The 18,226-nt window shown below is 36.1% G+C and overlaps 1 protein-coding gene across 1 annotated transcript in view; it reads left to right on the top strand.

Moving 5' to 3' along the window:
* The window catches only part of PRMT3 (protein arginine methyltransferase 3), a 139,046-nt gene that overhangs the window by 5,137 nt on the left and 115,683 nt on the right, over positions 1-18,226 (top strand). The window contains exons 6-8 of the mRNA XM_043580815.1: positions 6,997-7,156; positions 8,908-9,052; positions 13,159-13,224. Of these exons, the coding sequence (XP_043436750.1) occupies positions 6,997-7,156; positions 8,908-9,052; positions 13,159-13,224 (371 nt within the window). The remainder of the gene's footprint in view (positions 1-6,996; positions 7,157-8,907; positions 9,053-13,158; positions 13,225-18,226) is intronic.

Raw genomic sequence — 18,226 nt, forward strand, 5'->3', positions numbered from 1 at the left:
AAAATGGTGGTTAAAAGTGTTCTAGGAAAATATATTACCTCCTTAATTCTCTGAAGACTTCACCAGGTGGTTGGTCTCAATAGGAAAGTTAACTTTAAGAACTGCTAGTCACACTGATCATTACCAGAGAGAAATTTAGAAATAGGAGCTTGTTTAAACATTGTATACAAGGTGTTCTGAAACATGGGGAGACTTGAGAGAATAATTTTTAATTGTAGGCTACTTTTTAGTCTACTAAAATTGACGAAAATTTTAATTTAGTTTGCTAAAATTAATTAAACTTTTAATTTATTTTAAATTAACCATAATTTTAAAATCTACTGATTCAAAATAATTTTAAAGCAGACAATAATATTTGCTGCTTCTGACATATTTAAGTCTGATAATTGACTTTTCTTAAGACATCCAGTTTACTGAGATTTTATTTTGATGCAGAACAGATTCCACTCATTTCCTTGGGCTTGCCTACATGCACTAACTCTACAGCCTTCCTTGGGGCAGGGCCACTCTCATCTCCTGACTGTAGCTTTCTTACTTAGTTACTTGCTCTGTGCATTGACCATTCCTTATTGAACAGGGATCTTATGAAAATTCTGTTGGCTTCTTACAGATACTTGAATGTTCTAACTTACCAGGGTTAATGATTTATGTTTTTTCCCCTTGTTTATATTTGCTTCTATGTTTCTTGTGTCAGTAAGGTGAGGTAGAGGGCTTGCTCTTTTCAGACCAGTAAGACCAATCTAAACAGACATGTACCTTCACATATAGTAATTTAACAGTGTGTATTTGAGCACTTCTCTGAATAGTGAGAACTGTGGAAAACTACTCATTTCCTTGAGTAATACTATCATTTGGTTGTGTGGTGGTACAGTGTAGTATTAAGGACCTTAATGTAGGAGTCAGGAACTATGTGACCCTGGACAGAGCTTTCTGTTTTTAAGTCTTCATGTATAAAATGAAGAACCCAGACCAGATTTCTGATATTCTTTCTAGTTCTAAAATTTGTTGAGTCCCAGGTTGATTCTTTCCTGTTTTTACAAATTCTCTTTAATCTCATTTCTCCCCAGAGTGACCAAAGTGATCTCCTTAATAAATGACAAGTGCCCACTAAGTGTTCTTCATGACTTCCTAAATTCAAAGTCATTCACTGAGCACTCACAGGATGAAAGTAGTATGTTAAATGTAGTAGAAACATGAATAAGGGAATCCTTCCCATAGGGAGTCTGCAATCTTAATAAGAGTGCTTTGTTTTAAATGTCTGTCATGTATTATAGTATAAGGTCAGATATGGTAAGTTTCATGAGAAGTAGAAAAGGTAGTACAGTTCAGAAGAGGAAGAGATTATTCAGATCAACAAATATTGAGTGTTGTATGCTGGTCACTGTGGGTAAAGATCAGTATTGAATCTAACTCTCCAATGGTATATAAAGTTAATTTCTTTCAGCCTTAACTTGTAAAAAAGGTGATAATGAGCCCTACCTTGTAAAATTGTTGCAAAGATAATGTGTATTAGCACAGACCCGTCAGAGGGCAAGTGCTTAATAAAGGAGAATTTATTGTTATTAGTAAATAACTAAGGCCTCCAGGAGTTTGGATGAAGTCATGACTGTGATCTGGAACACTTAAAGAGACCTAGTTAAAAAAGGAGAATTTGAACCAGGCATGCCCTTGAGTGCACTGCCTGTGTTCTCTGTCTGTGCTCCTAGCCATTGGTGGAGCGGGATGGAAGAGAAGGTCGTGATTCTTCTGGCTCCAAGCTTGATGACTGACTATTGCACTTCTACTGCCTTTCAGTAAATATTTATTGAGCATCTGTTAAGTATTAGGCTTTGAGGATGTAAAGATGCTAAATTAATAAAGATGACTAAGAAAATAAGCAATGAAAGTATAAGGGAGGAACAGTAACTTTACAAGGGATAAATCTGGCAAACACTACCATAGCCAGATAATCACATCAGCGATAAACCATGTTGATAGTGTGAGCTCTTTATATGATGTCATGAGAATGGTACTTTCCCTCTGGTCTTTCTCCCCAAAACTGATCACCTCAGTCTGACCATGAAAAACCATCAGACACACAAAGTAAGTGTCATTGTCCAAACTACCTGACCAGTACTCCTCAAAACTGTCAAGGTCATCAAAAACAAGGAACGTCTGAGAAACTGTCATTGCTGAAGACAGGCTTAAGGAGACCTGACAATTGAATATACTGAAGTATCCTGGGTAGGATCTTGGACAGAAAGGGGACATTAGGGAAAAACTAATGAAATACGAGTAAATAAAATGAGTAATTTTTTTAAGTACTGTGTAATATTTGAAACATACTTTACAAAGGGTTAATATTCTTTTATATAAAGAACTCTTAACCACTGAGAGACAAAGATCTCTTGATAGAACAATGGGGAAAATTACATGATTAGACAGTTCACCCAGAAAGGTTCAAAAATTGCCCAACAGTGAGATACTATTTCTCACCTATCAGACTGGTAAATATTTTTAAAGTGTGACAACATTTCTGTTGTCAGCGTTGTGGAGATATAGGCAGTCATACATTGCCAGTAGAATGCGCGTTTGGCAACACCTCACCAAACTGCGTATGTACTTACTTTTTAATACAGCAGTTTCTCTGATAATAATCTGTCTTGAAGGTATACCTCCAACAGCCTGAAAAGACATATACATAAGATTATTCAATACAGCATGATAATTTCCAAATATTGGCAACAACTTAAATCCCCGTACATAGGAGAGTGATAGAGTGGGCTGTGGTGTGTCCACACTATGGAGTAGTATACATCTATTAAAAACCATGGAGATCTCTGAACTGATAGAGTGATATCCAAGACATACCATGAAACGAGAAAAGGCAGAGCTCAAAGGAGTATCTATGGTATGATACTCTGTTCATGTAAGAAAGAAAGGGATTTGAGAAAGTACATGTGTCTGTTCGTTTGTTGAAAGAAATACAGGAAGGATAAACTAGAAACTAGAGAGAGTAGTTACTTACGGGACTTAGTGGGACAGGGATGGGAAGAAAGGCATAATGGGGTTGAGGTTACAGGGATAATGAGGGAGTGACACTTCTCTGAGGGTACCTTTTTGTATAGCTCCAACTCTTAGAACTGTGGGAATATTTCTCCTAGCCTTCGTGTAAAACAACAACAACAACAACAAAGCATCCTGGATGTGTGTGTGAGGATACTGGGGGTGCAAAATGGAATACAAACACTAACAAATGAACTTAACTGTATTACAGAGGAATAATGTAATAGCTGAAGTGGGTAGGGAAGAAAAGAACTGTGTGAGTAACTGAAATCTTGACTGGATATTGTGCTGAGGCTATAGGTAAAAAGAACTACATAAATGCTGTAATCTAAGTAAAGGTGTTTCTCGCAGAATATGGATTAGCAATTCTGGCACTACTTTCTGTATGTAACAGTGTGGACAAGTAAGTAAATATATTATGGATAATAAGAGCTAGGTTGTCACTGTTAGAGAAGGAGGTTTCAAATAAGGAAATAGGGAAGGATAAAATGAGTCCTATGGTGATAGATTGGAATCAGAAGTATCAGTATAAATTCCACACTTTTTAATATATATTCAGTTAAATACAAAAATATAGATGTGTGTGCATGTGCGGGTTAGTATAGACACATGTATTTCCTAGCTCTGTTGAAAGAGCCTAGAAAAACCCCAGTAGCAATGAGCACACTTACTGCCCAGATTTTAACACCATTATCCAGTAAAAGGAACCAAGGCTCTTTAGAGAAGTGAGTGATTCCTTGGATGGGGCAGGATGATACAGGATGAGTCTGGGAAAGCTTGTGCCACAAATTAAGGACGTACTTAAAAAGAAAAGGTGGTGGCAGGGCGCCTGGGTGGCTTCAGCACAGGTCATGATCTCGCGGTCCGTGAGTTCGAGCCCCGCGTCGGGCTCTGTGCTGACAGCTCAGAGCCTGGATCCTGTTTCAGATTCTGTGTCTCCCTCTCGCTGACCCTCCCCTGTTCATGCTCTGTCTCTCTCTGTCTCAAAAATAAATAAAACGTTAAAAAAAAATTAAAAAAAAAAAGAAAAAGAAAAGGTGGGGGAGGAGGGGACTTAACAAAAGAATACCACAGCCAACCTGAAGGAATCCTAATGGTCAAAGCTGGAGTAATTTGAGCAACATAGAAAGTGATACTATTGGGTTTTAATCCACAGGATAGAATAAATATCCATGAATCCATAATGACATAGTCAGTCAAATAAATGGAGAAGGAACAGCTTGATCTTAAGAGTAAAATTTTCATTAATGTGGAAGAGAAGAGAGAAATAGAAAATCACTGTTAGGCAAACACCACAGTAATAATTTGCAGAAAGTATCCACCAATGGATGCTAAGATTAGTGGGCAGAAATTTAAGGTGAAACAGGTTCAGAGTATCTCCCTCAAGAAATTTAAGTACAAAGGAGATGTTAGCTTTTCCAGCAGACACTACCACAGCCAAGTGATCAAGGTTAACATCATCATTAATGAGTCATACTGACACCGAGAAATCCCTTGGTAAAATGCACTCAGAACACAACATCATTTTTCTGCTGTTCTTGCCAAGCATGTGTAACTTTATTCCACTAATGAAAAAACATCAGACAAAGCCAGGTTGACGGACAAACTACAAAATTAGTGATCGGTACTCTACGAAAAGTGTCCGATACAGTTCTTGGGTGCAGGATTCTAAAAATAATTCGTTCAAGGTGCTGATTATTTTAGTTCTGACTTCTATGTATTTTTGGATTTTTCTAATCTAATTCATCAGTTGTTGATAGAGGTGTATTTACATTTCTGTGATTGAAGAATTGTCTGTTTTTTCCTTTTAATTCTATCAGTTTTTGCTTTTGTGAGGTTTATACTCATTTATAATTGTTATGTCGTCTTGACAAATTGACCATCCTTTGTGGTAGTTCTCAGCTGCCAAAATGAACCTCCTAAGACAGAATGTAGGTGATTTGAACCTCCTAAGACAGAATGTAGATGTGGAAATTCATCTTCCTGAATATGGTTTAAGACTTTGAATTAGACTGTTTTGATAAATTGTAGTTATGGATCTTAATGTTTACTGAATCCTTCCTCCTTTTCAACATTTAAGCTTTAGTATATGGTTGTCTATGTATTATCAGTGTTGAAAGTTTTTACTTTGCCTTTCATTGCAGCAAAAGGCAAAACAGAAACTTGCTAAAACAAAGAAATCAATTCCTTTAATCAGTTCTAATCTGTAACTTAAACTAACAGCTTGGCTGGCAAACTGTGTAGAAGTTTTTTTTTTCTTTTTCTTTTTTTTTTTTAATGTTTATTTTTGAGAGAGACAGAAAGACAGAACACAGTGGGGGAGGGGGCAGAGAGAGAGACACACACACACAGAATCCAAAGCAGGCTCCAGGCTCTGAGCTGTCAGCACAGAGCCCGATGAGGAGCTTGAACCCATGAACCGTGAGATCATGACCTGAGCTGAAGTCAGGCACTTAACCGTCTGAGCCACCCAGGCGCCCCTTGAAGAAGTTTGAAAATGAGATACACAGTGAAAGTTGTAGTATGAAGTAGAAAATATGGTGCTGTCCTTAAATAGTTTGGACATACTTTGTTGCTCTCGTTAATTTTTGGTGAATTAAATAGTGAACGAATCTATAGTTTTTTAAAACAAATGACTCAGTATTCTGGCAGATGGATTAGAGTTTAGTGGTATACTGCTGTACTGTTTTTATAAGAAGTTGAACTTAGGCTCTAGTGTCTAAGTTATAATATTCTAATGTACTTGTTTCCCTTTTTTTTTTTAATCTTTATTTTTTGAGAGAGAGAGAGAATCCCAAGCAGGCTCCACGCTTAGCATGGAGCCCAACACAGGGCTCTTTCTTACAACTGTGAGATCATGATCTGAGCTGAAGTCAAGAGTCGGATGCTTAACCGGCTGAGCCACCCGGGCACCCCTCTCGTATATTTGTTAAGCTTGGTTATTTTGTCCCAACTCTAAAGAAGTGTCACCGCTAACAGCTGGCGATAAGAAAAAAAGCCATATTTCTCCCAGTGCTATACTGAAGAGAAGATGTATCTTCATTGCTTTTATTGCTTTATGTTGATCTGAAAGTTAATTGGACTGGTAAATAGACATGGGATTTTATAACACTCACTAGCTCCATGTGTTAACCTCTTTTTGCAGAGTTATTAGTTCTACAGTGGAAGTTAATAATTATACATAGTGAAATTAAATTTAAACCAAGAATTTTTAATAATGTTAGGAATCAGGATATTCAATATCAGCAATAAGACCTCAGAGTATAGATTGCACTACCCCTTACGCAGGATGAAAAACTTACCTGAGTATATAGAATTCTTTATGTGCATACTGTCCTTAGTGAATATGTAAATGTAATACCTGTTATTCTATAGATAAAGACCCAGAATCTGAGAAGGAACCATGTGTAGTGGCAAGAACGTGAGCTAGGAGGGCAGGCATGGTGGGAATCTTAGTTTTTTTATGAAACGTTCAAATGACTTTGGGCTAGTCACTTAATTTCTCTGAAATTTATTTTCCCATGCCCTAAAATAGAAATATTTATATCCTAGGTTTGTTTTGAGGAGAAATGAAATGTAATATGTGTACTTGAAAGAAATATGGTGATAAGTACATATTAGAGCTGTTTCCTTCCACTTTTTTGTTTCTTCTTGGGTTTGGTTCAGTATAATTAATGCCTTTTTGTTTCTTTCTGGGTTTGGTTCAGTATAATTAACACTTTTATATGTGGTTAACTTAGCTACCTAATGAAAAACTTTAATAGCATGCTCTTTAAATTTAAATGGAAACAGCTTCAGTATTAAATATTTATTTAATTAAAAGTACTTTTACAAGTTTTTCTCAGCTGGCTGCATAACAGGCCCTCAGAATATATTTATTCTGAGTTAACATGTTTGTATTTGCTTCATTGTTAGAAGATAGCTTAATAATAATGTCCATTCGTTCCTTAGATGTAGAAGATCTTTATGAACCGGTGTCACTCCCATTCTCATACCCCAATGGACTCAGTGAAAATACATCTGTTGTTGAAAAATTGAAACATATGGAAGCCAGAGCACTGTCTGCTGAAGCTGCATTAGCTAGAGCACGTGAGGATCTGCAAAGAATGAAGTAATTTATCAGTCTTAACAGAAAATTCGTTATTTAGATTCTGAAAGTAATACGACTTATATAATAAAGTGGAATATGGTAAAACATTTTGTATATTGGAAAGCACAATGTAGGTATCTAACTTTAAATTTATTTTAATGATATGCAACATTTTAATATGTTATAGATATAGTTGATTAACATAAAATTCTGTGGTTTTACCTGTTCTCACATACTTCTTTATAATTACTTTTGTACTAATGGTAATTTTTCTGGGAGTGTTACCCTCTTGAGAGCTTTTGTTCTTTGAATTACTCTATATCTAATAGATTTCTCCATTTTACTTTTTCTCTCCTAGGCTTTTAAAGGGAAGTGATTAATATTTTTTAGGTTTGGGGAAAATACAGCGTTGAAATTTTTGCTTTTAAAGAATCAAAGTATAATTAGGTAGTATTTAATTAGAAAACCACCGGGAGCCTGGGTGGCTCAGGTCATGATCTCATGGTTCTTGAGTCAAGCCCCGCATCGGGCTCTGTGCTGACAGCTCAGAACCTGGAGTCTGCTTCGGATTCTGTGTCTCCCTCTGTCTCTCTGCCCATCGTCCCCTGCTCATGCTCTGTCTCTCTCTCTCTTTCTCAAAAATAAGTAAATATTAAAAATAATTAAAAAAAAAAAGAAAGAAACCAGATACATAGGATGATTTTCTTCAGTGGGTAAATTAGCTTTCCACTGGCACTACACAGAATTTAATGTGCATATGAATCACCTGGGAATTCGTTAAACTGTAGGTTCTGAGTCAGAGATCTGAAACAGGGCCTGAGATTCTGCATTCCTACCAAGTATAATGTTAGCTATTGGATTTGTAAGTTGGTTGCCATTCCCTTAGTACCCATTTGATGGTTTGCTAGAATGTTCAATAGGGAAGATAGTATAGGTGATTGTGGTTCTCTTTCCCTGTTTTTAAGATTATATGCTGGGTAATCCAGTAACCAACGACAACTCTCCCCCATTATATACATATAGATTCTTTTTTTTTTATGTTTGTTTATTTTTGAGAGAGAGTGAGAGAGCCCATGCATACTTGTGAGCGGGGGGGGGGGGGGGGGGCAGAGAGAGAGGGAGACAGAGAATTTCAAGCAGGCTTCGTGCTAGCAGTGCAGAGCTCGATGTGGGGGCTCAAACTCAGGAACCGTGAGATTATGACCTGAGCTGAAATCAAGAGTCAGATGCTCAACTGACTGGGCCACCCAGGCACTGCATTATAGATTCTTAATGTATTGTGATCAGAGAGAGAACTGAGTTTTAGAGCTGGAGTGCGTGGTGGTGGTGTATGTAAATAATTCTCCATTTGGGTCAACTTTCTGCCCTTACTACCTTTCCATGACATACATAATATGGTTTTAAAGAATATTAATAGTGTTGAAATAAACCACATTGATTCAGCTGCTACAATAAGATTTTAGAACAACAGAAATAATAAAGTTGAATAAAGACAATGTGCTTTTGTTCAGTTGAAAGATACAAACAGCTCTAATCTGCAGTTGGCAGTGTTTTTGTGGTTTGCAGAAGGAATATTTACAACTGGGTTTGCATATGCCATTGCTTGAGATCCAGCAGGGGGAGCTTTCAGTTGCTTAAGATAGAATGGAGTTAGAAGGCTCATCACACTGCACGCCCCACTCCCTCCCCATTCCTCTCCCTCAACCTCTAGCCTTTCCTTTTTTCACGGTCCAATAAACCTGTCTCAAGGGTCTATTTCAAATTGATTACAGACAATTTGCTCAGGATTTTGTGATGAACGCAGATGTCAGAACCTGCTCGTCATCTACTACTGCCATTGCAGACCTCCAGGAAGATGAGGATGGTGTTTATTTCAGCTCATACGGGCATTATGGGATACATGAAGAAATGCTAAAGGTTAGAGAAGAGCACAAAAGTACCAAGTCCATACTAAAGGAAAAATAGAATAAAACAAGTTCTTAATACATACGCTATAGGAGAACTGGTCATTTTTTGTTTTGTTTTGTTTTTTTTGAACTGCTTGTTAAATCTCTTTGGTGCTTAATAGTACATCTTGGGTTCAAAAGGCTACAGGAGCATCACAGACACTGTAAATTCTATTGAAGATCATTATTAATCTTTATTAGGAAATCTTTTGCTTGAAATAGAACATCGGAAAAAAACAACTGCTGCTGATTTTTGTCTTCTCAGGAGCAACTGTTAAATAGGAACAAATAAGTTATATATTTGCCTTTTAATGTACAAAGGGAATGATTAATTTTAGTATGTTATATGGTAATATTGACCTCAGTTTGAGCAAATAATTCTTTGGTACTAAGTTAAGAAATAATTCTCACAGTTGTCACAGCATAACTTTTTTACATTTGAAATCAATTTCCTAAATTGATCAAATCAGGTTTTTAAATTTGGTTGGTTTTAATTTTTATAATGATAAAACCCATGTAAAATATAAGTAGATTTCTAGCTGTACCTGGCAATTATGCATTGTATCATGTATTATAGATTGTAAAACAGTAAGGTGTAATTTTTTAATGCATTGAAACTAAAAGTATTTATAGTAAAACAAACATTGGAATGTAAAAAATTTATTGAAAATGTTAGATGTTCATCTCTGTGCATTTTTGGAGGCCACTACCTTTTCTTAAAACCAGCCAGCAAAAAATTCATTCGTAAATCCTTCCACACAAGATTGTTTTATTTTATGGAAGCCCTAAGACCGTGTTCCCCTGACAGCTATGCATTTAAAATAACCAGGGATATTTAATAACATGTATGTATTTATTGAGTCAGATTTGCAAGATCACAGAGTGGAGGTCTGCTGATTAATAGTAATTGTAACTACTTGGGGTCTTTTAAAGTAGTGTCATGTCATTTCTTTACCAATGACATGTCACAGTTGTACTTCTTGTTGTCACTTGAGTTATGGCATAGCATTACAAATAACAGTTATCTTATAAACGATAAGTTATTTTAAGTCCAGAGTGAGTTTGTTTAAAAAAAATTGATTTGCTCTGTTTCCTTTGTTAAAATTAATTTTACTGCATCTAGAATTTTTCTTTTTAAGGAATTCACTTAAGCCCATGTTTGTCATTTTAAATCACCCCATCAATTTAAATGCCATGAGCCTTTAATGGCTTTGGTATGGAAATTGTGTTGGAATTTCTGACAGATAAGATTACTGAGACTTCAAGTAGGTAGTACATAAAAGTGTCCTAGGTACAGTCATCAGGGAAGTCCAGTTTGAGTACTTACTTCCAAATGTCTGTTGTGGACATTTGTAGCTGTATGTCCGTAACTAGAGGATTTTTTTATATTTTGCTAAGCTATGTGCTGTGGATGAGTAGGAAATGTTCTGTGTATCGAGTAATATTTTGTTTCTTATCAAAACATTTTTTAGCACACATAATCTATTTAATGTTGTGCTACTAGATCTCACTTGATCTTTTTAAAGAACTTAGAATGGAGAAACACGTATACAACTTATCTTAATGCTCAGAGCTGGCCTTGCTTTTATAGGAATAGTATTTCGATTTTTGGTTGCTTAGCCTCAGATAGTTCAATGACACTGTTTTGGCATATGCTGTGATTATAATTATAAAGAAAGGTACTTTGTGATCTTACTTTCTGGAGTTCAGATGAAGATAATGGTTTTGAATTCCAGAGATACAGTCAGTGGAGGGATGGATTACATGAACTTACAAAATCCTTCGCCACTTTATCTTTCTGAAGTCATTGTTGACTAATGTTGTAAGTCGGAGATGCATCACTCTCTTTTTTTCCAAGAAAAATACTGTTCATCCTGGTGAACGTTTATCACAGATCATAGTACCATTAAATAACTTTTCTTTACCGCATTCTTCTCATGGTGTCTGCAGCTGACTTGTGCAGTCCCTCCCCCTTCATCAGCCTATCCATTTGAAACACACTGCTGTTTATATGTACATGAAATTTATGCTATATAACTCTTCTGTAGTCTCATTTTTAATATTTTTTTTATATTTGTAGGAATAATTCCATGGGACTTGACTAGTCTTAAAAGATTGTTTTGCTTCTTAGTAATTCTGTTTTTCTTGTGTGTTTCTTAGTTTTAATAGGTTGGTGAAAACGGTAATTTTTAAAATTTCTATTTATTGCCTTATTCTGTATTGAAGTGTTAGTCTTTTCTGAGAATACATTCTTAGAAGTGGTTAGGAGTGCTAGTCTTTTATTTCTTGCATTTTCATGTTCACTGGATTTTTTTTTTCAGTTATTAAATTGAAGCTCTGCTATGTCCAAGGCACCGTGTTTGGTATACTTTGAATTTTATTGCAGCAGGGTGAGCATGTGAACGAAAGCACATGAATCTGTAGGATGAGCCCGGCATTGAGGAGACGAAGGACTGCAGTTGCGGGAGCAGTGGTGCACGGGTTTAGGACAGGAGTTGGGGTGCGAGTGATGAAGTTGGAGTAGTAGTGAGGCGGTGTGATTGGCGAGAGCTGATGGGCTGATGTTCACGCAGTAGAAAATCACCGCTTGTAGTGTATGGAGAGTATAAAAATGACCCAAAAATGTATGGAGTGGTATATTTTTTTTAAAGAGACTTTTCATTATTTAACATGTGTGAGTTTATTTAAACATTAGATTCTCTCAGTAATTCTTTTTTTTTTTTTTTTTTTAATTTTTTTTTTTTTTTTCAACGTTTATTTATTTTTGGGACAGAGAGAGACAGAGCATGAACGGGGGAGGGGCAGAGAGAGAGGGAGACACAGAATCGGAAACGGGCTCCAGGCTCTGAGCCATCAGCCCAGAGCCCGACGCGGGGCTCGAACTCCCGGACCGTGAGATCGTGACCTGGCTGAAGTCGGACGCCTAACCGACTGCGCCACCCAGGCGCCCCTCTCAGTAATTCTTAAAATAACTTCAGGGAAAGGTTTAATAAGCCTGATTTAAAATTTTTGTTTGTGAAGCAATTAGAATTCCAACAGAAAACACAGAATTTTAATTGTGCACCTCCCCATTTTTATATCCTGTAATTAAGTAAAAACTACATGGCTTTTAATCTGAGAACTTCTTTTTATTTTTTTAATAAAAAATTTCCCGGTATTGGCTTAAAAATGTTTTTTGAAGTATATGTATTGCCGAAATTTTGATATTGTAGCACTTGGTGTAACATTTCTTTTTACCTGGTGTGAAACCCCAAACTGGAATTGCTGACCTCTTTTTATTGTGCTCATTTTATTTTCTTGGCAGCAGAGCCCCTTCCTGCTTAATTCGCTGTCTTTGTAGGTCTCAAGTGAAGTAATTTAAGAGGGAATCTGCTCTTTTCATGAGCGAAACTAAATGTTCACATTCGATGCCTGTCTTAGGTACAGGTCATGTGAGACTTCAGAGTGGAGAAGGCTCATAAATGTGGGCTGCAGGGCTCCAATGATTTATCTTCAGGATTACAGGCTTTTAAGCATCGTTTCCTACAACAGACATTTCTATAAACAAAACAGGATTATAAATCAGATAGGTGCTGATCGGTAGACTTTCTTAGAATAACCATACTCAGTGTAAATTCATTTTTTGTATGTAACTGTAAGTTTTACATTTATCTGTTTTGGATATATTTCTCCCATGTTTTGATACAGCATTTTAACATTTAACATAGCAGTGTCCCTCTACTACAAGGAGTCAGCCTCTATTGAAAGGAGCAAGACATCATGTTCATCTTCTATTAGCTTTAATTATTAGTTGAAGTCTTATAATGACAATGCATGTCAAGACAAAAAATGTATACATCTTTTAAGAACTTCGATCCTGTTTGACTTTTAGTGATTTTCTGAAACATGTTCTTTGGGTGTTGTTGGTATTTCTGTTTTTTTATTGTTTTCTTTTAGGACAAAAAAATTAAGCTTGGCTTTCCAAGCAAAAAGTAACTTTGGAAATTAGCAATTTGTGATAAAATAACAAATAGCTTCCTAAAACGTTTTATATTTTTAGTCTATCCTGTAAACAGAATGTTTTTCTCTCCCCTCTAGGACAAAGTGCGAACAGAAAGTTACCGAGATTTTATATACCAAAATCCACATCTCTTCAAAGACAAGGTGAGTAGCACAGGTTACAGAATTGTAGCCACATTTCGTGTGGATCTTGGGTAGTAGAAGTCCCCTCTTGGGTCATCGTTGTGATAGCAGTTGATTCAGCGCACTCTGGCTTTATTTCATGGAAGACTTACGATGCTGCTCTGTGGTGCAGGATACTGATAGCAGGCATGCTCATCGGTGCTATCATTCAGTATACTGATTTTTTAAATTGAAATTCTTTAATTACAGTGATGTGGTTTTAGTTAAACTTTGCTTATCCAGATTCTGTTGCTGAAACCATATTTTTGATTTACTATGATGCCTATGAATTTCCAATGTATCAGATAAGCCCCATACCAAAGCGTACTTTTAATGATTACTCTAGTGTTAATTAGTTAAAAAATAACAATTTTAGGAAGTTATTATTAATAAGTAGGGGCAAATATTGTAAGGTAGGACTTACGTGCTTTCTTTTCAGATCTCATATACTCCTTTATAAGACACGTTATATCTTACCATTAGTCTTAATACTCTTTCAGGTTATGTCAAAGATGAAATTTCACACAGTGTGTGTGTGTCTGTTTGAAATTTGTGTCATTTATTTTTCCTCCCTGTGAATTGTGTTCATTTTTTCTTCTTCACTTCACCTCCTCCTTCCCTCCCTTTCTACGATGGCATGTTGACCTAAAAGTTCAGGTTTTCTGTTTTTCCTTATTGGAAATTAGTCCACTAATTTAGTTAGATATCATCTCTGCCACATGTATATCTTTGGGAATTTCCTCCACTCTTTCCACATCAAGAACATGTATATTGATAACATATCAGCTTTTCATAATTCCTTCTTCACCTTCACTTTATTTAGAAGGTACTTCTCCAAGCTCTTTCATAAGCTTCACATGATATTGCAGCAATGACTAACAGTTTTTATATTTTGAAAAATTTCTTTCCTTGATTCTTATATTCTTTGGAATATAATATGGATAGGCTTTTCATTTTCCATATCTATTTCCCAAGAGCAGTGTTTCACTTATGACTTAGCTGAGTTAACTGAAATTTGTTTTTTTGTTTTTTAATTTTAATGTTTATTTTGGAGATAGAGCATGAGCTGGGGAGGGGAAGAGAGAGAGGGAAACACAGAATCTGAAGCAGGCTTCAGGCTCTGAGCTGTCAGCACAGACAGCTGTCAGCACAGCCCCTGACATGGGGCTCAAACCCACAAACTGCGAGATCATGACCTGAGCAGAAGTTGGAAGCTTAGGGGCGCCTGGGTGGCTCGGTCGGTTAAGCGTCCGACTTCGGCTCAGGTCATGATCTCGCGGTCCGTGAGTTCGAGCCCCGCGTCGGGCTCTGTGCTGACAGCTCAGAGCCTGGAGCCTGTTTCAGATTCTGTGTCTCCCTCTCTCTGACCCTCCCCTGTTCATGCTCTGTCTCTCTCTGTCTCAAAAATAAATAAAAACGTTAAAAAAAAAAAAAATTTTAGAGAAGTTGGAAGCTTAACCGACTGAGCTACCCAGGTGCCCCAACAGCTGAAATTTATATGGTACTCTGCTCTCTTGGCCAACAAAGCATTACCTAACATGAGAGGTTTATGATGGTATGTGTTTCTTTGTATTTGCTGATCCCCTCTATAGATAAATAGGTGATTTCATTTTTAAAATCTTAGTTTTTATCAGTTCTTTGTATTTAGCTTTTTTGTATGCTTTTTATATGTTATTACAGCAGAGACTAAGAATTTTTTTATAGTTAGCTCTTATATTTATACCCAGGTGCTGGAACTATTTATCTTACATGTCTAAAAACCCACTTTGTTTCCAGCGAAACAAATATATTACCATTAAAATTTTCACTTTATATTTATAGTTAGATTATGTCCAGATTTTTATTTTATTTTTTCATTAATATGTTGTGGAGAAATTAAGCATGTACTGGTCTGGGCATTATTAATCCTGCCTGGCTTCTCAGGAACCAGATATATAATAATTTTAGACAAGCAGTGGATCTCTTTAGGCCTCATCTGTAAAATGAAATCATTTTAACCCCTCTGGTTCAAAACTTTTATGATTTTTTTTAATTGTAAAATCATGGTCTTTGAGCCATCTTTTCTTAATACTTTTTGATATGAATACAATATGAATTCATTAAGTAAAATTAAGTTGAAGTTTCTTTTTCAGTATGCTTCTGAATAGACTTTTGTCCTATAATATGTAAGAATATACTGAAAAGGCACAAATTTTTTTTAAAATTTTTTTTTAATGTTTATTTTTGAGAGAGAGCGCGCAAGCATGAGTGGGGGAGGGGCAGAGAGAGAGGGAGACACAGAATCTGAAGACAGCTCCAGGTTATGAGCTGTCAGCACAGAGCCTGACACGGGACTCAAACTCACAGACCGCAAGATCACGACCTGAGCCAAAGTTGGACACTTAATCGACTGAGCCACCCAGGCACCCCGAGAAAGCACAAATATTTGTAATCAGAAGATTAATCATTGAGAAATTAAATAATTCTGAATATTTCTGTGTATATAGAATACATCTTACTAGATTTATCAATTTATATACATAGTTACTTTCTGCTTCTAGTTTTTTATTTGCAACAGTATTATAGAAATGTTAGGTATAGGGGGTGTCTGGGTGGCTCAGTCAGTTAAGCATCTGACAGTTGATCTTGGCTCAGGTCATGATCTCATGGTTTGTGATTTCAAGCCCTGAGCCCTGCGTCGGGCTCTGTGCTGACAGTGCAGACTCTGCTTGGTATTCTCTATTCTGGCTGCTCCTCCCCTGCTGTCTCATGCTGTCTCCATAAAAATAAATGAAAAATCTTAAAAAAAAAAAAAAAAGAAAAAAAAGAAATGTTTTGTGTATATTTTATACATTTTCAGACAAAATACATGCCTGTGGAAAATAATAATGTTTCAGTTATTTTGTGTTTTACTTCTCTTACTGAAGACATTAACTCTGCCAAAGTCAGGAAACAGCTAATAAATAAGTTGGGAGCACTTTTCCTTAGCACTTTGTCTAAAATGCTTTCATGTAAGTTATCTATGTGTTATTAGTTTTGCTTGGCACTTACGGCTTCTCAAACATGTATTATAATGTAAAATATTATACCTATCAATTTTTAATTCCTTAAAACACTTTCAGGGTTTAATCTTCTGTAATTATTAATATTAAATAATCTAGAGCTTTCATATTTTTAGATGATGTGGGATACTGTATTATGCTATGGCTACAGAATTAGAAAATATACTACCATATATTTAAATAGCACTTGATAATTTATAGATTGCTTTCAAACATGTTGTCTCATTATTAGTATACAATAACTTGTAACTGGGCAGGGCAAATATTTATCTTCTTTTGCACATGTAGGTATTTGAGGTTAGTAGGTTAATTGACTTGCCCTAACACAGGCAACTAAAACAAAAACAACTTACTCCTTGTTGAGTGCCTTTAACCCTGTGCCACTACACTTAAAACACCATTATGTTAGAATGAGTAATTAGGGTGAGATGCATTATTTATGCTTTAATTCACATATCTTTTATATATAGGTCATATGATTTCTGTGTGCCATGATAGAAAATTATTCAATTCTCTTTAAAAATTTATTGGGGCGCCTGGGTGGCGCAGTCGGTTAAGCGTCCGACTTCAGCCAGGTCATGATCTCGCGGTCCGTGAGTTCGAGCCCCGCGTCGGGCTCTGGGCTGATGGCTCAGAGCCTGGAGCCCGTTTCCGATTCTGTGTCTCCCTCTCTCTCTGCCCCTCCCCCGTTCATGCTCTGTCTCTCTCTGTCCCAAAAATAAATAAAAAACGTTGAAAAAAAAAATTTTTTTTTTAAAAATTTATGAAATGACTTGTTTTCCTGAGTTTTATTATCATTGTTTTTATTTGCTTTTATTCCTCATCAGGTAGTCAAACTTCATACACTAGCTTCTATATTATATTATGTAGTGCATAGTAGAGATTTATTTTTAAAAAAGTACTAATATTTAAAACTGTTTCTTCTGCCTTTCCTTCTCTTCTTCCTCCATCCCTCGCTTCCTGCTTCCTTTCCTCGGTTTCTTTTTTTTTTTAAGTTTATTTATTTTGAGAGAGAAAGTGTGTGTGTGCACATGAGCAGGGGAGGAGCAGAGAGAGGGGGATGGAGAGAAAATCCCAAGCAGGCTTTGCACTGTCAGTGCAGAGCCCGACTGCGGGGCTCGATCCAGCCAACCGTGAAATTGTGATCCACCGGAGCCAAAATCAGGAGTTGGAAGCTCAACCGACTGAGCCACCCAGGCACTGCCCCTCCTTCATTTCTTTCTGAATATGGTTTCGATTCACAAAGCTCCTGTGGAGGCCATATGGTTTCTCAGATTTAATTTAACTTTGGGTGGCATTTAACTGTGTTATCACCCACTCATAATTAATTTCTATTTGCAGTACATTGAAGAAATTCACAGTTAGGTGCTTTCTCTATGCTTTTGGTTATTATCCACAGTTAAATAGATTCACTTTTTTTCTTTTTTCTTTCTTTCTTCCTTCCTTTTTTTTTTTTTTTTTTAGAAGAAGTGACTCAAATTACTTCATTATTTTATAAAATAATGCTGGTTTATCATTTCTACCTTCCTTTGATTCTGTTAAGTTTTAGTTTCTTACCTAATTACCTAATTTTGAGCTAGATGTAACATATCATTAATGTATAATTAAAAGTATATTTTAAATATATGCTTTAGAAGCAGATTGACCTTTGTTTGCATGCCAGCTTTACAAATTACCAGCTATCTTATCTGGGACCTATTACCTTCTCTCTCTAAAGCTCTCTCACTTTCTTCATGTGCAAGATGAGGACTGAATAAGACTTTTATATATATGCATATGTATATAAATTATATATATGTGTGTGTATGTATATATGTACATGTTACAAAAGAACACATACTCTAATTGAAGTATATGACATATATTCTTCTCTATTAGCTTTCTTACTCAGCAACTTTTCTTAGAGATGATTCCTTATCATTCTTTTAATGGCTCATTTGTCC

Source organism: Prionailurus bengalensis, chromosome D1, assembly GCF_016509475.1.
Source record: "Prionailurus bengalensis isolate Pbe53 chromosome D1, Fcat_Pben_1.1_paternal_pri, whole genome shotgun sequence".
NCBI classification, from domain to species: Eukaryota; Metazoa; Chordata; class Mammalia; order Carnivora; family Felidae; genus Prionailurus; species Prionailurus bengalensis.